This window comes from Misgurnus anguillicaudatus, chromosome 10 (assembly GCF_027580225.2).
Source record: "Misgurnus anguillicaudatus chromosome 10, ASM2758022v2, whole genome shotgun sequence".
Taxonomy (NCBI): Eukaryota; Metazoa; Chordata; class Actinopteri; order Cypriniformes; family Cobitidae; genus Misgurnus; species Misgurnus anguillicaudatus.
Window position 1 is genome coordinate 16,209,962 of NC_073346.2, and position 22,938 is coordinate 16,232,899.

Here is a 22,938-nt window from a genome sequence, read left to right on the forward strand (position 1 = left end):
ATTATTTATGCAACACAACGCTTCATCACATACAGTCGAGCTCAAAATTATTCATACCCTTTGTAAATATGACCAAAGAAGGCTGTAAAAATAAATCTGCATCGTTAATACTTTTGATCTTTAATTTTAAAAATCTGCAAAAATCCAACCTTTCATTGGAACATAATTCTTTTAAAATGGGGGAAAATTTCATTATGAGAGAAATATTATTCTCTAATACACACTGCTCACAATTAACCATTTTGTTCAATTCTTTTTGCAACCTCCTTTTCCCAAGAGAACAGCTCTGAGTCTTCACCTATAATGCCTGATGAGTTTGGAGAACACCTGACAAGAGATCAGAGAACATTCCTTCATGCAGAATCTCTCCTGATCCTTCAGATTCCAGCTCCATGTTGCTGCTTCTCTTCAGTTCATCCCACTCACTTTCTTTAGGGTTCAGGTCAGGGGACTGGGATTGTCATGGCAGAAGCTTTGTTTTGTGCTCAGTGACTCATTTTTGTGTTAGTTTTGGATCATTGCCCTGGAGGAAGATCAAACCATGGCCCATTATATGATTTCTAACAGGGACAGTCAGGTTTTGATTTTTCCTCTGTTGGTATTTCATAGAATCCATGATGCCATGTATCTGATCAAGATGTCTAGGACCTCTAGCAGAGAAATAGGCCCACAACATTAAAGATACAGCAGTATATTTCATTTTACATATGGGGTACATTTTACCCCTGTGTGCACCAAACTAATGTTGAGTGTTTGCTGCTTAAAAAGCAAATTTTTTTGTGCTTCATCTGACCATAGAACAGACTGGAAAAGTAACTGACACTACTTGAACTTCAAACGGGATGGGTTCTGTGGTCAGATAAAAAAAAATAGCTTTTTAAGCAGCAAACACTTGAAAATATACACACCCATTGGTGTAACGGCATTACCACCTTGGCTGTGCATTATTTTCAATTTATTTAATGGTCCGTCTTCACTTATTCCTTAATTATTACACATCTCTCTAAAATGTAAGATTCTGATTGGCCCGAAGCTACTGCTCAAAACTAATAACACACGGTAACCCTAATGCTGCAAATCATTTTGACAGGTACCATTTAATATTACACAAAATTCTATATCAATAAGTCTTTTAATAACATATCCGGCATTATATTCGAAGAGTTTGGTTCCAAAACGCGATAAACGCCATTTTTGAAAAAAACAAGTTACTGCGAGAATCAGTATTATATCAGGTCAGTGTTTAAAAGTAAATTCTTAATTTTATGCAAAATCCAATATCCGCCGTGTAATTCTGTCATCTTTTCTCCCTTTTTTCCCAAAACGTGATAAACGGCACTGCCCCTTTTTTACAGAATGCAATAAATCCGCTTCACAAATTAAAGCGCACTTTGAATAAACACTGAATCCTAGTTTTCCTCATCTACTTTGTACTTTGTAATCAACAAACAAACAAAAACAAAATAATACTTTAATGGCATTGATAAACCTGTGATGGTTTTCTGTGACGGGAAAGAAACGTAAGCCATCAACATCTAATAATTTATGCAAGAGGCACTCGGGAGCCGGTTGCTTGCTCTCACACGACAGCATCAAGTTTCTCTCATGCTAACACATTGACACCAGTGGATCTTATGAAAAACTTTCCATAATTTTATTCAAAGTCAACGAAAATCGAGCAGGACCAAAACATTTTACAGCTGATCGCTGTGAAAAACGTTAAGCGACAACGTCAAGCATAACCAAGCAATGACAGTGTTCTTAATATGACAAAGTAAGTGTTTTGATTATGACATTAATGTTTATTTTTTTAATCAGTGTGTACAACTAGTTAACTTAATGAATATAACATGGCAAAGATGAATGCACATTTATATAGGCTATTGATTCAATAGATGTATAGCATTTTGAAAAAAAACTTGGATTTATTGCATTTTGTGGAAAAAATAATTAGTTTTTATAATAAATCTTTGAAAATCAAATTATGATTTTTTTATGTTTTTATAACCTAAAGATGCTATGTGACAGTTTGTAAGAGAAAATAGTGGTTTTCATCTTGTCACTTTCTTGGTATAGAAAAATGGATTTATTGCGTTTTGGAACCAAACTCTTCATTTACAAATGATTAAACCAAATAGTTTGTTCGTGACATTTGAACGTCTTATCTTATCTCAAAACCGAAAGTAAAAGTCCATTGGCCAAGAAGAAACCTGAGTTTTTGTCAGAGCATCCTGTTGTTTTGGAGAATGGAGTGAGTTATTAATCACTATACCACGGGGCTGTTGAATGCTGCATTCTGATTGGCTGAGAAATGTTCTATGGGTGTTGATTATTTTTCTGTAAACCGCACACCTATCTTTTCAAATGTCTTAAAAATAGGCACCAGAGCAATGTTTGTGGTAACCGTGGTATAAGCAGAATAATTGACTCCGGTCCTTTGAATTGTTTGAAAATAATGCACACCTGCGGTGTAACGGCACTCCGCTTCGGGTCGTGCCGCATTACCACCTTGGTGTGCATTATTTTCTTATAATTCAATGGCCCGTCGTCAATTATTCCTTACCTATACCACGGGGCTGTTGAATGCTTTATTCTGATTGGTTAAGAAATGTTCCACGGGTATGCATTATTTTTCGATAAACACACAACTGACCTGTCAAATGTCTTAAAATAACCAGAGTCGTATAAAGAGAGAGTAACGACAAGCTTTGATCTCGCTGCCGCGCGGTCACGTAATTCATGTAACGTTCTACAGTTCCAAACCAAGCTGGGCTGTCAATCTGTTTGCATAGGTTTTCAGCTATTTTAGGTAAATATTAGCTTGTAGTGTGAATTGATTACTATACTTACTATGTTTATGACTTTTGTTTATTTTTTTTACTAGGGAGTGATGGAAATACAGTAAATCAGTTAATAAAGATAAACAGTTATGGTGACCCAAAGATAACTGTGGTTATCTATAGCAACTACAGCAACACAGTTTATCTTTTATTTTTGTAGCAAAAATATGGCTATATAAATGGCTATCCATCTGCTAAAAACATAATTCCTACACTTTTACTATATTAAAATCACAAAAAAGATCGCCGATGCGGTTATTTTTAACAGTGAAACATAATAGAAACACACTAAATTCATATTTAATTATATTTATATTTACAGTACACATTAAATGTTAATATAATTATACATGATTTTCCCGGATATATCACTCGTATTACCTACCAAACACAATGAAACACATAGCAGCATTGTGAAGCAGTGTGACTTTCTTATGAGGCATTTAGCTTCTCGCTGTTGCCCCCTAGTGTTACTCGTAATAGATAAAAAATATATGATAAGTATATATTAAAGTAGATGGCCACCAGTAATAAAATATTAAACCATTAAATCTATATTATTCACACATTATACACAACTCATTAAAATATAAAAATTGTACTAGTTATTATTAACGATAATCATACCTACAGCAGAGTTCATAAAATATCACTGTTGACTATATTCATGAAATGTCCGAAAATGTAAAGAGAAACAGTAATTTCATCGATTTACCAGCAGGTGTCATTGAAATGAATGGACTTCAGTGCCTGTGTTTGGAACTAGGTCACATGACACGCTGTTACTTTCGCATTCCATTCTTCCAACGGACGTCTGTGTGAGTATCGTAACTCTCTTATTATACGACTCTGAAAATAACCACCAGAGCAATGTCTGTGGTAACCGTGGTACAAGTGGAATAATTGACTCCGGTCCTTCGAATTATTTGAAAATACACACCCGTGTAACGGCATTGCCACCTTGGATGTGCATTATTTTCCATTTATTTAATGGCTTCACTTATTCCTTACTTATTACACAGCTCTCTAAAATGCTAGATTCTGATTGGCCCGAAGCTTCTTCCTTTTCATAACTCAAAACTAATAATAACGGTAACCCTAATGCTGCAAATCATTTTGACAGGTGCCATGTAATATTACACAAAATTCTATATCAATAAGTCTTTTAATAACATATCCGGCATTATATTTACAAATGATTAAACCAAATAGTGTGTTCGTGACATTTGAACGTCTTATCTTATCTCAAAACCGAAAGTAAAAGTGTTTTCTTCACAGAAGGTATGTATTCGTTGAAAATGAGGAAATAAAATATTTCAAATCAATATTTAATGCTCCTTACCTTACTTATGATGTAAAAAAAGCCGTGTAATAAGCGGGATAATGTAGTTGCATTTTTGAGGATTACTTTCGTTATTGTACAGTGCTCTTGGCCAATTCAAAATGTCAACAAACCCTCAAACCCGAACATCCAAGCATAAAAAGTGAAATTTTGGCTTTTTTAAGAGAATGTTTCTATGCACCATTGTTGGGCAACTATTAATGTGCAGAACCACTAAGCAACCAAATGAAAAACAAAGATTTTCCCATCTCACTTGGTTCTTTTCACCTGTTAAAGTGAGAATAATACATTTACAAATAAACATTTAATAAAAAATTATAATAATAAAAAACCTCGGCGACCGATATAGCCACCCATCTTTTCGATAACAGTCACAAGCCTTCCATTCACGGATTCAGTCAGTTTCTTGATCTGGTCAGAAACAACATTTTGTGGAGTACTTTGACAGTTGTCACCTGGCGTTGGGGTTAGAGTTAGGTTTGGGTAGGGATGTCATTATGTAAATCTAACCCTAAACCGACGCGAAAATGGTAAGAAAATAGGAGAAGAGAATGCAACGGACCTAATAGTATTGAAGTCCCCAGTTCGTCAAAAAATGACGCGAAAGGTATACCCTCCGCGTCACATATTGACGAATGGTCAAGTGTCGTCAAATATTGACGACATGGGGTGAGACTGGGTTGTTGTATGTGATGAAGCGTTGTTTTGCATAAAAATCCAATAGTATATTCCTGCACAACCGGAGGCTGCAGTTTTATGACCGCAGTTTTATGACCGCAGTTCTATGACCCTACGTTTTTGTGACAGCGCCACCTACCGAACTTCCGCAGTTCTGGGCTCCTGGTGGTTTAGTTTGTAATAACGTTTGTACATAATTATATCAATATAGTAATCTCACTACTATTTCTAATATGATATGTGAGAGGAAACGTTGTTTTGTAGGTATATAGCTCATTAACGTGTCAGCTCCGTACATTTTGTCTATTCTGAATGTGCTGCTGCTCAGCTTACTCAAACACATTTATTTTTGTACATTGATTTATTTTATTAAAAGACCATTTATTTATATCCCGCCATAAATGTAAGTCATCGCGGGATGGCAGCTCCGGTGTTTTGTCGAAGTCTGTTCCCCCTATGTTTCCCTTCAGTGTAGTGTTTTTATGGCGTTTTTATCACGTTATAGGTTTTATTATTTATATATTTAAAGTTTTAATGGCTACTGAGATGTATATGTGTGCATTTCTGTAATGCATCTGTATTGTTCTTAATGGTAAGTCAATTATTTTTACAGTATGAATCATATTATATGTACAATATTTATTTAATTATGTATGCAAACATTACATTTTTAAAACAACCAGTAAAGGAAAAAAAAAGAAAAAGACAGGCTATATTGTAAAAGAAATACCCTAATAGAAAACTGTCAAATGTATGAAATATTTAATAAATTGTATTATAAAATACATGATATTATGCCTTTTTAGTATAACCAATTCAAATCTTTAATCTTTCTAAATGTAACGTGATGAAAACGCTATAAAAGCATACACTAAAGGGAAACATAGGGGGAACTCAGTTCGACACAACACCGGCTTCCCGCATACAGGATTTTGCCGTCTGGCCGCGAAGAGATGAGCATAATCTCCTGCCCTGACTGCAGATGGGAGAGACTCTGCTCTGCTGCACGAGGCCGCCTGTGAGTGCTTTGGTATGGGGGTGGAGCCCGCGGAAGGAGCGGTAGCTGCTCGTTGAGAAGACTGAATGATAAGTGCTTTCAAGTCAAAGTCTCCAAAAAGTCTCTAACAATGCCAGAAAAAGTAGCTAGATTTGTCGCTAATAAGTCGCTAAAGGGGTCTGAAAAGTCGCTAAATCTAGTGACAAAGTCGCCAAGTTCGCAACACTGCCAGTTCGATAGTTGGCGCTGTCACAAAAACGTAGGGCCACAGAACTGCGGTCACAAAACTGCGGTCATAAAACTGCAGCTTCCAGTTGTGCAGGAATACCCTTCTCTAAAAATCTGTCTTCTTGAAAGATGGAGACGTTTTCGTGTACCACTGCTTGAAGAAAGTGGTACGTTACATGAAGGCAGGCACAGACAGGTATTATTAAAGATCAGCCAGTTGGACATGTTGGGTTGAAAATGGAAATAAAAAACAACTCTCTGACCTACTGCCAATTTTTAGAAGACACTTTCTTCAAGCAGTGCACAGGAAAAAATCTGCATCTCCCAAGAAGACGGATTTTAAGGCAAGACAACGCTTCATCACATACACCAAAGCACTCCACTGCGTGGCTGGCCAGTAAAGGCCTTAAAGATAAAAAAATAATGACGTGGCCCCTTCTTCACCTGACTTAAACCCTATTGAGGACTTTTGAGCCCTTATAAAGCAGGCCATTTACAGTGAAGGTAAACAGTACACTTCTCTGAAAAGGGAAGGCTGTGGTTGCGGCTGCACAAAATGCTGACTCTAACCAGATCAAGAAACCGACTGAATCCGCGAACAGACGGCCCGCGACTCACATGGAAAAGAAGGGTGGCTACACTGGTCACTGAGTTTATTCATTTTTTTTAATTTCAGAAATTTTTATTTGTACTTGTAGAGTTTGTTTATTAATCTCACCAGAACCAAGTGAGATGGGAAAATCTTTGTTTTTTATTTAGTTGCCTTATAATTCTGCACACTAATAGTTGCCTAATAATGGTGTACATAGAAATATTCTCTTAAGAAAGCCAAACTTTCACTCTTACTACTTAAATGTTCAGGTTTGGGGGTTTGTTGGCATTTTGAATTGACCAAGAGTAGGCCTACTGTACAGTAACGAAAGTGAAACTAAAGAATACATCTTGCCTAATAATTGTGCACACGGTGTATATAACAGTTTCTTTGTGTGCAGGAATATAAAAAATAGTCTGTTTCTAGAAAAACAAAAACAAAAACACTGAAGCATCTGTTGTGCTCGTGCCTCAATCTTTCCCTCACTACATGCCATAAAAATTAGGTCCCGCCTTTATCATAGATGTGACAGACATCTTAACGTTTCATTCGAAAAGCTCATCCTGTGCCAGGGGGCGGGGTTTGTCAAAACGACGGTAGAAAAGCACTGTCACGTACATCAGCAGTGCAGTCGGATGTTTCGCAGCTGTAACTGACAGAAACAGTTTTATAAAGCTCTCCCTCACCGATTTATAAAGTTAGACAGCTCATAAAGACAGACAGCTCATTTAAAGGCGTAAAGTTGACACATAAAGGTAATGTATATTACGTTTTATTGAGAGACATTTTTTCTAAGTGTTGAGAGATTATGATGAACTTTGTTTCTAGTACAGTGAAATGTGATGGTTTGTCATTGTGTACCACGTCATAGGGATAAACGAAAAATGCAGCGGGGTGAAGAGACGAACTTGACGGAAGAAGAGAAGTACAGCACGTGTAAAGGGTAAAGAATTATAATCAATAAGTGCACCCATATACTTTTTATGTTTTTATTATTTCCATAAAATCTTTTTATTATGCACGCACTCCCTGCCGTCTTCTGTGATGTGCTGTCTAATGATTTAACTTTTGTTAACCATTGACAACATGATACGAAATAAATGACACATTCTCGCATTCGTGTAATGTGAAATGTTAGTAAGCAAAGTTTATTTCAGTACTGTAGGTTGTCATGTCTTTACCTTTACCTCAGGAACAAGAGAACTTGCGTCTTTTTAATACGCACATTGCATTTGTCTACAAACATTGCAAAATACACTTCCACATACTACAGCTTTGTGACCCACCCATACGCACTAAAGAAACAGTTACTATTTTCTTCCTACATAACACTCCTCTCACCCAAAACAGAAAGTCCTTTTTTTCCAGGTACAAAATACCAAAACTGTCAGAAAACACATTTGAACATTGTCTGCACCCTTTATACTTACTATCAATCAAGCCTTTTAGACGGTCGTCTCTCCCTAGAGGAATAACGGTGTTTTGTGCATGACAAGGACTCTGAAACCGAAACCCTGGACCAGGTTGGTTGTTTTGCAACTTTGGAAAGCTTTCAGTCTCTGGCGGAGTAGGAGGACCCTCTGTTGAAAGTCCACTAACACAAGATCCCAGCAACAGCTGGTCCAAATGTCGCCTCCAGATAAGCTTGTCAGATGTTAGAACAGTGTATGACACTGGGCCAGTCTGAGCTAGACTTGGTCCCGAAGTATAGTTGCGACCTAGAAAATTTTGTCCTGGATGGAATATAGCCAAAGCCGCGCCTGCAATTTCGCAACTGCCGCTCTGCACAAACAGAGAGCCCCGCCACTGCCCTTCCACTCCCAAGATCACATCCCTTTTTAAAAATCCCCTACAGCTCGGAAACTGTCTGCGGTCTCAAGCCAGCGAGACAGCCGCAATTTTTTTATTAATTTACTTACGCTAATCGGTTTCAGTACCGCTAGAACGGATTAGAGACGGCGTTCTCTTTCTTTCAACAAGGCACGACTATAAAAATATATCAGAGAAGTTATTTGGTTCTTTTTCAAATCTTATTAGAACTCAAATAATTGTTTTATGTTAAAACTTGACATTTATATTCGTCTGGACTACATTTTCCATAATGCTCCACTCTCTCTCACCTGTTTGTCTGCCATCATATTCATCATTTATCTCCCTATATGAGCTTATTTTAATTTATATTACATTTTTGTTTAAATGTAATGTTTTATATTGTAAATTAATGTTAATAGTAATGGTAATTATTATAGATAATTTATTATTTTATTAATTTAAATATTTTATGTATGTATGTATGTATGTATGTATAAATGAAGAGTTTCGTTGCAAAACGAGAGAAATCCATTTTTTAACATTTTTGTCAAAACATGTTTATTATTATGTTATCATGTTATTATTTTGTTTTATGGTGCTACTTAGCTGTATTTTTTAAGTTTTAAAGGTTTAAATCAAAACAAACCAACTGCAGTTGAATTGAAATTAATTGGAATGCACAACCAAAAAACGAGATTTCTGAACAATTAAAAAAACGGTGGTTATCTCGTTTTGCAACGAAACTCTTCATATATATATATATATATATATATATATATATATATATATATATATATATATATATATATATATATATATATATATATATATATACATATTTTTAAAATATTTATATTTCCATTAAGACCTTTCCTTTATAGGTTTGCTCATTCTGTCAATTGATGTTTGGTTGGGGTCACCCCGACTATAGCTGTACCCATTTTCAAGTCATTTAACTGTATATTAAGAAACATCACATTGGATCGAAACCTAAAAGAGTGCAATAAGAAGAAAGTGTTTTTTTGTACATTTTAAATAAATCACTGTATTTTAAACTTTTATTTATTTTACAAAGTTTATTTTATTTACATTTACTGTTCTATTATTTTTGTTTGTTTAATTTAAATGGAAAGTGTGTAAAGTATAAAGAGAAAATACAGATCTCTATCTATGTTTTATCAAAAAGGAAATCAATAAATGTTTGTCCAAATGTGACACATGCAAATTATTTAAGTTCTAATAAATAATACAGTTTAAGAATGAACTTTTTTGAGTTTACCTTAATTATGCTTCAAAGAAATACAGTAAAATGACTTGATAGTCAGGGTGACCCTAAACAAACATCAATTGACAAAATGAGTTAACCTAAAGGAAAGGTTTTTATGGAAAATAAAAAATAATGTACAGTTAAATGACTTATAAATGGGTACAGTTATAGTCAGGAGACAGGGACCCTAAACAAACATCAGTTGACAGAATGAGCTAACCTATAAAGGAAAGGTTTTTATGGGAAAAAAAATAATGTACTGTTAAATGACTTGAAAATGGCTACAGTTATGGTCAGAGTGACCCTAAACAGACATCAATTGACAAAATGACACTAAATAACCTATAAAGGTATAACATATAAAGTAATAAATAATGTTTAATAAATAATGTATAATAATTAAAGTTGTAGCGGAGGATTTTCTCGACCTGCCTTCTCCACTTAAAAAAATTTGTCTGCCTTTAAATGCAGTTTTAAAGTTTAAAATTACTTTAATTTAACTGATCAACACAAATACAGACTCTGCTGCTCTATAATGACAGAGGCTCTGTAAATTTGCATTTAACAAACTTAAATTATGTTCTTTAATTTATTTTTGTTATTTGTAAATATATATTTAGTTGTAGGATAGCTTGTTAATCTTTTTTCATAAGGGGAAATATAGCACCCTGCGTTCTCAGTGCACCTCATGGCTTATAACTGGGTTTAATTATACTTTTATACATTTATATAATTATAACCTCATGGCTTATAACTGATATAATATAACCAGGGCTCGCAAAATCGCTAGCCCGAGCCCCGAGGTCCCTGGGCTATTGCGAATTCTTGTCGGGCTACCAAAATGTATCTCCGCCCTACAAATCGGGTATATGGAGGAAAAATATTTGAATGTTTTTTGCATTCTCTCAGATTTAGTTAGGTAATTATATTGTATGTAATTCGGCGTTGTCTGTCAGTCATTACTATCCTCACGTAACAACTGAAAGTGTCAGGAAGTAAAAGTATAATTAAACCCATTATTTTTCTCGTGTTCACGTCTGAAATGCGCAGCGCAGCTGCACGCGCTTCTCTCGGCTGTGCTCTTCACGAGAGTACCCGATTAAATAATTTCGTTTTTACCTCAGCCCTATCAAGCTAACTTAGCCACAACGTCAATCACGTTTCCGCCATTTACTCAACCACTCTCACCGCAGAGATTCGGGCCATTTAGACTGTATTAATAGTAGCGGTCTATGATTAGGACTTCTTCGTCTTCTTCTTAGGTGTTTTACGGCAGCTCGCATCCAGTTTGTTGCATGATTAGAGCCGTTTCTCAATACCAAGTACGCCAAACTCGGTCTTGTGTCCTTCGTAGTTCGAACTTGCAAGTTCAGACTCGGAAGAACGAACTCCTGACGCGAAATGCATTCTGGGAAACTTCGCTGTCATAAGTCCACACAAGTCTCCTCTGATGCATCCTCGATAAAATGGGCGGATCAAGAACACATCCGGGGATTTTATGTGAACTTGGGCTTGATGCGAACTTTGGCTGTTTCTCAATATGCGTTCTTCAGCGATCTTGTGTTCTCGTGTCCTTGCTCTACGTCATCATTAACAGTCGAAGTTCATTCCAAAGCCGTTTCTCAATGTCAAGGATACTTCCTTGGCAGGACTAGTCCTTACAAGTCACTTCCTTCAGAGACTAGGCGAGGCTCCTTTTAAGCATTCGGAGAACACGTTAAATGGAACAGGCTAGCAAGTGCACGTCATTACGTCATTGCGTGATTGAAAGGTGTGCTTTCGGTGCTGCGCGCATAGGATTGTGGGTGATTTCAGCGCGTGAAGAGCGCGAAGGATACAAATGTGCATCCTTTCCTGTATATGGGATATTTCACGAACGAAGGACTCAGTCCTTGGCTGAAATTTCGAGGATCCTCGAAATTGGAACAGTCCTTCAACGGACGTCGATGACGTAGCATCCTCAAAATTCTAGCTTCCGAGGATCCTTCCTTGACATTGAGAAACGGCTCAATTCTCAAGAACGCAAGGACAGAGGACGCATGAAAATACCCGGATGTGTTCTTGATATCGAGGATGCATCGAGTGCAGACTTGCGCGCTGAAATCGCTTCACTCCTCATAAGTCATTGCGGCAAAACAATAGGTGTGTTCGACTTCATGCGGCGCTGCGCAGACTGATCGGTGGCTGACTAGAAGCAGTGCATTCCGGTTAGTATTTTTGTCCGACTTCAGCTGGCGCTGCAGGCACGTGACAGTGTCATATGGTTTTAAAGTACCGCAAGAGCGTTTCGAGAGTAGCCGGCTAGCTCAGCCGGTGCAGCCTCTCCAGAGCGGCTGCACGGAGTTGTGATGACGACACAGCTTTTCGTGATTGGTCGCCTCACTGATGACAACGATCTCGTGCGTTTCAAGTTTAATCCAACCTTTAGTTCCACTAATAAACATTATAAATTCATGTTTTAAAACAGGAAAAAATGTGTTAATATGCATAAATATGTTATATTGTGTTGTGTAATAAAATAAAAATGATGTAACAAACTCTATTGTTATTTTAATAATATAGGCTTGTTTCCCGTTATTTTCGGGTATACAGTATAAGCAGCAATTAAAATATTCGATATAAAATGTTTCTGGTTGCAACTTTTTATTAAAAGATTTGTTTTTATCAAATTCACCATCTAATTCACTTCATTCGCGATTAAAAACAAGGAAACACGGCGCACACGTCACTACGGCAAGCAGCAGGTGTTCGGCTTGACGGCTCGTCTTCAGTTCCTCCCTCGACTGCAAGCGGCAAACCTCGCCGATCGGTCTGCGCAGCGCCGGATGATCTCGAACACACCTATTGGCGGAGGTCAGGTGACCAACAGGAAGATCGCACACATCTCAATTCTCCTAAGTGCGTTCTGTGTTCTCGCGACCTTCTGAGTTAGTTCTTCCGAGGTCGCCTGGCAAGTTCGATCTCCACGAGGACGCAAGTCCGTTCTTTGTGTTCTTGGAATTGAGAAACAGCCTTTGAATTGGAACAGTACTTGGGCCGCGACTGATGACGTTTCACAAGTCCACAAGAACACAAGTACAGACAAGAACGCATATTGAGAAACGGCTTAGGACTTCATGAAGGCTTATGCTGCGTTCCAGGCAGGTTTTTGAGCCCGTGAATTACGACTTCAAAACCACGACTCACGACTCTATGTGTTCCAGGCAGCCTGTAACCCGTGTTTTTACAACCTTCTACCTGTGAAAGTGCACTGGAACGGCAGTCAAACCCGTGACTTCCCACCCGTGAACTCGTACTAGATCGATGTACTGACTCGTGGTTTTGAAGTCGTAATTTACGGGTTACAAGTTGCCTTGAACGCAGCATTACAATGTTTTGTTTTTTACCCGCCCCCTTGAAATCAAAGCGTGATTGGTCGATTTGCCCGTCACTCTCCACACCAAAACACATACGCTGCGTCCCAAACCGCATACTTCCATACTATATAGTAGGCGAAAAGCACTACTTCTCGTGCTCTTTGCCTACTATGGAGGTGGGCGGTTTGGGATGCAGCGATAGCTTGGCCTTCCCTGGAATTAGTGAAGTCCTAACCAATGAATGAGCCAGCTAATCGGGCCTTAATAGAGACAGACGATTTTGATTGGATAAGATGTTTTCATGACATGAACCTGAGCTTAACGTTAGAACATAGATATTACATGTATTGTATTGTATTAAATTAAATTAAATTAAATTAAATTAAATAGAAATTTAAAAATGTAAAAACATATTTTTATTGAATACTTTATTATTTATTAGTATTATTATTATAAAAAAAATGTTAATTTTAGAAGGCCCTGTGAGTGACAATTGTCAGGAACTGTTTAGAGCTCTCATCAGCTTTCATAAATCAAGTTTGCTGAACCGCTTTCCCCCAGCCAGGCCAGCAAACAGATCATCAATGAGGGGAAGTGGATACTGGTCAGAAGACAGAACAGGGTTAACTGTCACTTTAAAGTCACCACAAATTCTAATAGACTCATCCTTTTTAAGCACAGATACAATAGCCCGTATACGTTTTCAAAACTATATTTGAGGGCTTTAGGCAGACATGCTTTAGTGTTTTATGGTACACAGCATCTGACACTGAAAACTATTTTATTCATACATGACATAGGTAGCAATACAAAACCAAGGAATTTCCTCACCATGCCCTTTTCATGACCCCCGATTGACTCTTGTCTGTATTGTACCTTATGGTGTTTATGATTAAGGTTGTACTTTATACCAGTTTCTTTTTTTACCAGGGACAATATTTAACAGCTATTACCTGCTTCATGCAACTGTTTAACTTATAATCCATGCATAGGGGCATACGTGTTAACAATCCTCATTTGGATTCCATGAAGGAAGACTTCCTCTACCACTTTAACCTCGGGACATCCAGTCATGACTTACCAGCCATGTTTGGAGATGTCAAAGTAATGTCAAATCACATCAACACTCTTATATGTGAAAGTTTTACCCAAAATAATTTAAATATATATGTTCTGGTCATATGTTAATAATAAATATATTGGTTTACGTGCTCCTGTAGTTTGTGTGTGTAGGGGGAAGTTCGTCGAGAATGGCGGCTTTCACTAAATACATTGCAAAGGAACTGGGGGAGAAGGGAGAGTACTCAAATTTATGCGTAGACATCGATCGCTACGTCATGTACAAAGTTGGACCTGTGCTGTCCATCAGTGTGAGTGAGCTCAGATTCATATAAAGCACTTTGTGTAGCATTATCCATCAAACACCTTTGTTTTTAATAAAAAAATGATATTTGTCTGAATATTAACATTAGGTTTTTTGTGTGTTCTAGCATGGAATGGGCATCCCATCAATTGCCATCATGTTGCATGAGCTAATCAAGCTGCTCTATCACGCTCGCTGTACTGACGTTACAGTTATCCGCCTTGGGACATCAGGTGGATTAGGTACATTTGCTTTTGACATTTAACAGTTTAGTCAAAAAGGCCTCCCTGTGCTTTCGAAAACATGTCAAACCACACCCGTGTGATGTAAACTGGGAAATTTTTTGGATTATTTTCTGGCATTGTGACTGTACACATACTGTATGTTGAAATTGCGATAACAATAGACTTCATAGCCTTTTACATTGCTGTTCACAGAACCATGAATGAAATGTCGTCACGCTTTGAATTTACTGCTTAGATGCACAAAACCCTTGTTGTTACAGACAGCCATTCTCTCAGCGTAGCAAATGGTTCATTACACATACAGTAGTGAGGCGCATGATAGTTTCAGGCTGTTTTTCTGTCTGTCCTTTTGTCAGATTTAGAGCCAGGCACCGTGGTGGTTACCAAGCGGGCGGTCGATTCTATGTTAAAACCCTCCTTCGAGCAGATTATCCTGGGCAAACCGGTTGTCAGGAACACCGAACTTGATAGCAAACTCGCAGAGGAGCTGCTAAAGTGTGGCGAAGAGCTCGGGAAGTTCAAAACCGTCATTGGTGACACAATGTGCACGCTTGACTTTTATGAAGGTATGATAACATCAGATCTGACCTTAAATATTTGTTACTGTTTTATATCTGCACAAAAATTTGCACAAATATATAACTACATTTCTCACATGAAAATTTCATAAATCTACTTAACTAAGTTGAGTAAAATTACACAGAAAAAAATATTATGTAAAATTACCTCTTTTCTTTACTCTTATGTCACATTATATTGAGCAAGTAAGAAGAGATTGGTCTCAGTACTGGCATTATTGCTCATTGAGTAAATTAAGACACATAATGAATTTCATTGTGTCTCCTAATAAGTTTTTTTATTTAGTCCTGTCAATCAAAGGGCAGGACAAATACCACACCAACCACTCTAAATTCTGTTAGGTTACTTAAGCTGGGTATATATAATATAAATATATAAATATACATGTTTGGTTATAAATAATCATATGCTGGGTTGTTGTTAACCCAAACATGAGTTAAAACAACCCAGCATTGTCCAATATTTTCCCAGCATTGGGTTAAAAATAACACAGATAATTTAGATTGAATCATAATAAGTCTGATCCAATAACATTTAAAAAACGAAAACGCAAGTTTTGTTTTCCAAAATTTTAGTTAGTTTTGCAGGTCCACATTTTAATTTTTTTAGAAACCTTCGTTTTTATTTTATTTCAGTTAACTAAAATGTTTTTTTCACTAATAGTTTCAGTTTACGTGATAGTTTCGTTTACTATAATAACCCTGGTCTACCCAAATCATTTATGCAATTTCATGTATTTCTTTTTTTTTTTACAAATTTAAGTGGATTATACATGATAAAATGAAGTTTAATTAACTCAATAATGTGTTTATTTAGAATTACTCAAACTACTTACAGTACTATGTTAGTTTTGACTCCAATTTAACACATTTTTATAGAGTTTAGCTATTTTATTTTGTTAAATCTACTAAGGCACATAATTTTTAACAGTATTTAAGATTTCAAAATTAAAGGGTTAATTAAAAGCAAGAAGTTAATTTTAAAGCTGTTTCGTTACAGGTCAGGGTCGGCTGGATGGCGCCTTCTGCTCATACACAGAGGAAGATAAAATGCGCTATCTTGATCAGATCTGTAAGGCTGGGGTTTGTAACATTGAGATGGAGTCAACTGTCTTTGCGGCCATGTGCAAACAAAGTAATCTTCGAGGTGTGCAATTGTTAACAGCTATTCTTAATAAGTAATTTTTGTATATATCCAAGTATCTATCTGTCAAAATGTATGCCTGTAGTTCACTTGAACACAAAATAAGACACATTTTTGTCTAATGGTAGAAGGTACCTTTGTGGGTATTGTCTCAAAAACAAAGTAAAGTTAAAAATTTTTTGTAATCCGTTTGGCTGAGGAGCTTCATGGCTCTCCTGATTGTGCCAAGTGGTTGATGTCCTCAGGGCAACATTATGTTGACCCTGGGACAACATTTCAATCAACCAATCAGATTTCAGAAATAAGTTTACAGTTTGTTTTAAGTTTAAGCTTACAACAAGGATTAGCTGTTTCTAGACCATTTTTTTCACTTATCATGTCTCTCTGATTTTAGGGTTTGGTTATGGTTAGGGTTTGGATTTGGGGTAGGGTTAGGTTTTATTTAGAAAAATGTTGTCCTTGGGTCAACACAATATGTTGCCCTGGGGACATCAACCACTTGGCAAAATCAGTTTGAGCGTAGATACATTCACTTGAACTCATCTGGGCTTATTTTACACGCACACGTTTTACAAAAGTGGCTAAGATTTATGGTTTTTATTGGAGTTACAGTAATGTTTGAAAGACTACTGGGAACTTGTCGCACATTAAGCTTGCCATTGTTTCTTTGGGTTGTGGTTTTATGTGTTAAGGTCATGTGATAATATGCTTGTTTTGTTCTTTTAGCTGCTGTTGTGTGTGTGACTATAGTGAATAGGATGAATGGAGATCAGATCACCACCCCTCATGAAGTCATGGATGAGTACCAATCGCGCCCTCAGGTGCTGGTGGGACATTACATCAAAAAGAAGCTGAATGCCTCCAAGAAAAGCTAATTGTCCGCAGTGGCGTGTTCAACATTTTGGGGGCCCTAAGCAAAGTCCAAGGTCCTGGGGCCCCCAACATTGCCTAAGGTTTTTAATTTGAATTGCACAAACGTAAAATTTAGAATATAATTAAGTTGGACATATATAAACCTGATTTATTTAATTTGGAACAGCTTAACATTATACAAAATTGTTACGGTTTGGTATAAGACAAAAAAATCTTGGTTTAAAAAATACAAATAGTGCCCATTGTCCTTTTCAAAATGATACAGAATCATTCTCTATAAAAAATAAAGGTCTTGGTTGTACCTTAAGACACAAACCTTTTCCACCGGCCCCCCTTTTTTACAGAAAAATATTTTCAAGCCCTCTCAGATATATCCTTAGCTTGCAAATTCCTTATTTCTTATAATTAGTGATGAGACAAAATATGATATATGTATTTTCTGCGTGATTTAAACCTATATGTGGTGTATATCATGTTTCTACCTATTTCACGACGAGTGTTGAACAAAAGATTATGCGTGTCACTGATCAAACCAAACTACCAATCACAGTAAAGCCCAAAGACACAAAAGTCAACTTGACGATTGAATGAATGTTGCGAAAGCATAGAGAGAGTCGAGAGAGCGCTCATCCCAGCATTGCATGTGTGATTGCATTTGTGCGCGCTGAGCAGACGTGTGCTTTTTCGCCCATGAACTAGCCTATATATGCACTCTTGCAAGGATGCTTTTCCATGCGCAAATATTTTTCTGTGCGCTTACTCACGCATTTCTCGCTTGCGAGTTTTTTATATGAGTGCTTAGATTTTGGTCTGAATAAACACAACATACTTTTGAAATTATGCTTACCAGGCCCCCCTTTTAATTACTCCACGCTCCCCAGTTAAGAAAACCAGTATTTTCGTATTTTTATCCGTTGTCTGTTTGATGTATCTGGGCCGAAATCATTAAATAAGGGGCTGTTTACACTTAGTATTAAGATGTGTTTTCATCGATCCGATCACAAGTGGACGACTGAGACACATCACGTTTACACCTGGTATTTAAATCCGTCTCTTTTGTCCCCTTTCGACCGCTTCTGTCCTGAATACTGTGAGGGGGCGGTCTGTCGAGACGGTGGGCGAGTTTCTCTGCTGTCATTCAAACGCGAGCGGGAGTAATTATGAGTTTAAATGGACGCAAACTAATATTATGTTGGAGTCGGCTGCTTATTTAGCAAGTTAACATGCTGCACAGTGTTTTGTACATGTATATGTTAAAGCTTTCTCTGAATTTTCAGCGCAATTGATGAAATAAGATCGCGCAACTTTCACACGCTTTCAAAACGAAACTACGGAGATCAGCCGCTTTAGTTTTATCAATGAAAGGCTAAAAATAGCGCTGTTTACCGTATGTTTGCACCAGAAGTCAGAAAAGACCTTAAACATTGTATTTAGTACCTCAGATTAGATAAATGAGCGGAGGGAAGGCGGTCGCGTGTGGCTGTTCGAACACATTCAACCACATGTGCGTTTACAATACAAAAGCAATCCGATCAAAAGGTGTTTCGACCACCTTTGAATGTGGTTGAAAGTGGTCGAAAGTGGACGAGCTCAAAACGTTTTGAACACCATTTACACCTGGCATTAACGTCATCCACTTGTGATGCCAAGTGTAAACAGCCTCTAAGTTAACCGCTTGTGGTCAGTAGGGCCCCCCCCAGGCCCGTGGGGCCCCATGCAATTTCATGGTTTGTGTGGTGGGTAAACACGCCACTGGTTGTCCGCGAGCTAGAACATTAACAAGCATGTGTTTATGCAGACTAGGAAACGTTATATGTTGTGGTTTTATTTATACATTTTCTTATGTAAAAGAATCCAGCTCAAGTAAACCAGTATGAAGGAAAGTAACTAAAGAAAAAACAATACATTTCGTTTTTCTACTGTTTAATAATGCATTTAATAGCTAAATTTGTTTGAAATTATATTGGGCATTCTGTGCTGTCTAAATTGTTTTAAATACCTGATATTTATTGAATAAAAAATGATGGAATTTAATGGGTACCGTCAACTGCGTGCTTACCATAATTTATTAAATTATTTTCTTTTGTGTTCATCAGAAAAAAGAAATTCATACAGATTTAGAACAACATGAGGATGAGTAAATGATGACTGAATTTTCATTTTAAAGTGAACTATCCCTTTAAAGAGCACTTTCCAAAACTGTTTGCCTTCTTTTATGTTTGTTACAATTATAGTGTTTATAAAATTGTACTGTAAAATTACAGACATCTTAAATTTTTATACTCTCAAAGTTTGCAAAATGTAAACATTGCAAACAATTATTTTAATCGCATGAATAAAGGTTTATGTACTGTATTCTATAACATATGAAGATAAATAAAATACAACATTTAATAAATGACTGTTTTTGTCTAATATGTGATGCTAAGTACATGTATAAAAAATAAACAATGAAAATAATCACACATTTATATGAATAATGTATAAACATTGCATTATGCATGTCAGCCTCACAAAAGAGACAACTTAAAATAATTATTTTGTTTTACACAAATTATTAGAAAGCTCTCAAAGGCCAAAAGGCTGAAGACAAGTAAGTTGTTTGTGTCACTTACTCATTTATTTTCCTCACATTTTAGAATAGTGAAAGAGTAACTATTTAATTGCTAAAAAACTTTATTTTGTATATTTGGTATAATACAATGTGTTTGTTTGGTTTATGGTTAAAAAACATTATTTTCCACATACTAACATTTTTGTAGCTCCAGATTTCCATGTCTTCCTGATACACACGGATTTTGTACAAAACTGTGCCTGATTGGCCAGCTAATCTGTACGTTGTGATTGGTCTGAATACCTCTGACATCAGCCAGAAAAGGACGCTCCTTACGCATAATGCAATGCAGGGTTTAACTTACAGGCTGTGAGTCCGAAGCGGGAGGAATTATGATATTGGTCTACATCACCAATCCCAGGAAGTAAACTGTTGCCTATAATACGTGTGTTTGTTGTAGTCCAAGAAAAGAGATTTACGTTAGAGATGAAAACTCGCATCATTGTTTACTTTGGTGTGTATACCTTATATCGTTAACATGAACTAATACACACTTATACACCAAAGGAAATGTAAAATCATGAATCGGACTATTGGTGCTCTTTAACCATCAAGTAAAACAAATGTAACATTGGGAATTGCATTGTAACATAAAATGATTTTGATTTATTTGGGATTTGTTATTTTACCACCTTTAAAGTAGCCACCCTTGTAGAATTTGTAAATATGTTTCATCCATCTTTTTGAGATGCTTTTAAAGGAGCATTTCACCCGTGGAAACATTAATCTTTATTGAAAGTGCGTCATATTTGTAGTCGAAATGTAACATACATTTAGAATTGCTGCCTATTTGACCGAGAAAAGGGGTGTTTGTAGTCAGTGCCGGCCCGAGCCTCTTAGGGGCCCAAAGCAGAATTTGTTTGGGGCCCCCTCTCACCATTTTTGTATGAATTAAGTATAATTTTTTAGAGCTACAGAAGTGATTCTTTGTCTTGGATTGTTTGATTAACATTAATGACACAGACTTAAAGGGGTCTTACTGTGAAAATCTGACTTTTCCCATATTTAAGTGCTATAATTGGGTCCCCAGTGCTTCTATCAACCTAGAAAATGTAATAAAGATCAACCCAGTAACTTTGTTTGGGTAAACCATTTTCTGCAAGCGTGTGAAAAATTAGGTCGTTCAGATTTCGCCTGTTTTGTGAAGTAGGTAGCAAGGCGAATTACAATAATACCACCCCCTTTATCTGCAATATTCAACCACAGCACTGCCATAGTGCAAGGAGAAAGAGAGAAAGAAAAAAGTACTTGACAGCACAATTGAGTTTCAATTACAACAAACAACCATCATAGTGATCAGTGTTTGCATTTCATCAGCTCATTTGTATTTTAAACGACACAACCAAAAACGGCACATTTTTGCTCAAGACTACAAATTAGCAATTTTAACATGCTATAATAAATTATCTGTGGAGTATTTGGAGCTAAATCTTCACATACGCACTCTGGGGACACCAAAGATTTATTTTACATCTTAAAAAAATCTCATAATATGACCCCTTTAAGTAGGTTAATTGAGGTTACTGTCTCTTTAAGAGAAGCACGGACCTGTGCTTTCTGCCTAATCTATACATATAAACCTAACACATAAACAAATGTTTTATTGGAAAAAGAGTACTGTGGAGATCATTTTGTTTGTATGTGCCCTGTCAAGAACAGAAAGATGTTATGTTTGCTTGCTTTTTTTGCTTTGCTGAAACGCGTTTTCACATGTGTGCACTACCGAGTGCACTTAAGCACGCGCGCACACAGACGGAGGACGAATTACAAACGGCACAGCATAAAAACCTTACGTTGTTTTTAAGTGCTCTATTCCTCAAATGTATGCTAACAACACACAGTAGCGTAACTCTCTCTAAAGTTTAAACATTAAGTGTTCTGATCTCTGAAGGGGATAGTGAGGATCACCTCTGACTAGAGCTGGACCGGACACATTTAACACGTGCGTCCAGAAACCTGCTCACTTTAGCGACTTTTTGCGGGTTAAATAGTTTAAAATCACTTGAAATGTTAACATTTGCAAGCCTTTGAAACACATGCAAATGATAAACTTTCCCTATTAATCCGCAAATCGCATGCGAGCCGAACTCGATCACGGATCAACTGCGATCTATCACACCACTAGCTGCTGCTGCACAAATTGAACACACTGTAAATAATCATGCAAACATACATTTATCTTGCTCTTTTTTCTCCTCCTCTGTCCTTTTCTTATTTCTCTTTTCGGCACCAGAGGGATATATGCTTTTTTGTGACATGGCTTATTATTTATTACAGTGACCGGCACCTGCGCAAATTGTCAGTTCAAGCTAGGTGTCTATATTGCGCATGACTCAACTGCTAGCACTACAGACACACAGCAGTTGTCTGCAAATCAAAATTTTCTTATCTTGAATTCATTCATTTATTCATTCGTATTCATTCATTCATTTATATTACTTGTGTAAGTTATTTAAATGAACAACAACAACAACAACAACAAAAAAAAACGATTGGGGGCCCCCTGGTGGCCACGGGGCCCTAAGCAGCCACTTTGTTCGCTTGGCCCTGTTTGTAGTCTCACCCCCTCAACAAAGATATTGGACTTCCTGCTTTCAAGGATGCAAAATTATGATTTTTACATCATTGAAAGAAGGAAGTGCAACACTGAAATCTGTATTTCTCCTGCAGCGGCAACTGACTATACAAAGCTTAATGCAAAAGTGTCCCTTTAAAGTTAAAGGGATAGTTTACCCAAAAATAAAAATTCTTGCATTATTTACTCGCGCTCATGTTGTTACAAACCTGTATGTTCTAATGAACATGAAGGAAGATATTTTGATTAATATTTATAACCAAACGGTTCATGAGCCCCATTCACTTCCATAGTATTATTTTTTCCTACTATGGAAGTGTATGGGGCTCACAAATGGGTTGGTTACAAACGTTCCTCAAAATATCTTGCATCGTGTTCATCAGAACAAAGAAATGTTATACATTTTTGGTTGAACTATCCATTTAAACACCACC

General features: G+C 36.8%; 1 protein-coding gene and 1 long non-coding RNA gene across 2 annotated transcripts; one reads left to right on the forward strand and one right to left on the reverse strand.

Annotated features, from left to right (window-relative positions):
* Positions 1-97: 97 nt before the first annotated feature.
* LOC129447813 (uncharacterized) lies at positions 98-8,560 on the reverse strand. The gene is made up of 2 exons (XR_008645574.2): positions 8,108-8,560; positions 98-523 (listed from the first exon to the last, which is right to left on the reverse strand). It is a non-coding gene; the product is annotated as an uncharacterized lncRNA (long non-coding RNA).
* Positions 7,273-19,713, forward strand: upp1 (uridine phosphorylase 1). The gene is made up of 8 exons (XM_055209687.2): positions 7,273-7,432; positions 7,549-7,620; positions 14,105-14,216; positions 14,333-14,482; positions 14,603-14,717; positions 15,077-15,286; positions 16,299-16,445; positions 17,169-19,713. Exons 2-8 carry the CDS (start codon positions 7,562-7,564, stop codon positions 17,315-17,317), a joined length of 942 nt encoding a protein of 313 aa, XP_055065662.2. The 5' UTR covers positions 7,273-7,432; positions 7,549-7,561; the 3' UTR covers positions 17,318-19,713.
* Positions 19,714-22,938: the final 3,225 nt, after the last annotated feature.

Excerpts from the sequence above, each read along its gene's own strand:
- upp1 (XM_055209687.2), top strand. The coding sequence starts at position 7,562 with ATGCAGCGGGGTGAAGAGACGAACTTGACGGAAGAAGAGAAGTACAGC. Across the intron at positions 7,621-14,104 it reads AAGTACAGCACGTGTAAAGG|GGGCATACGTGTTAACAATC; the intron begins GTAAAGAATTAT and ends ATCCATGCATAG. Across the intron at positions 14,718-15,076 it reads TGGGACATCAGGTGGATTAG|ATTTAGAGCCAGGCACCGTG; the intron begins GTACATTTGCTT and ends TCCTTTTGTCAG.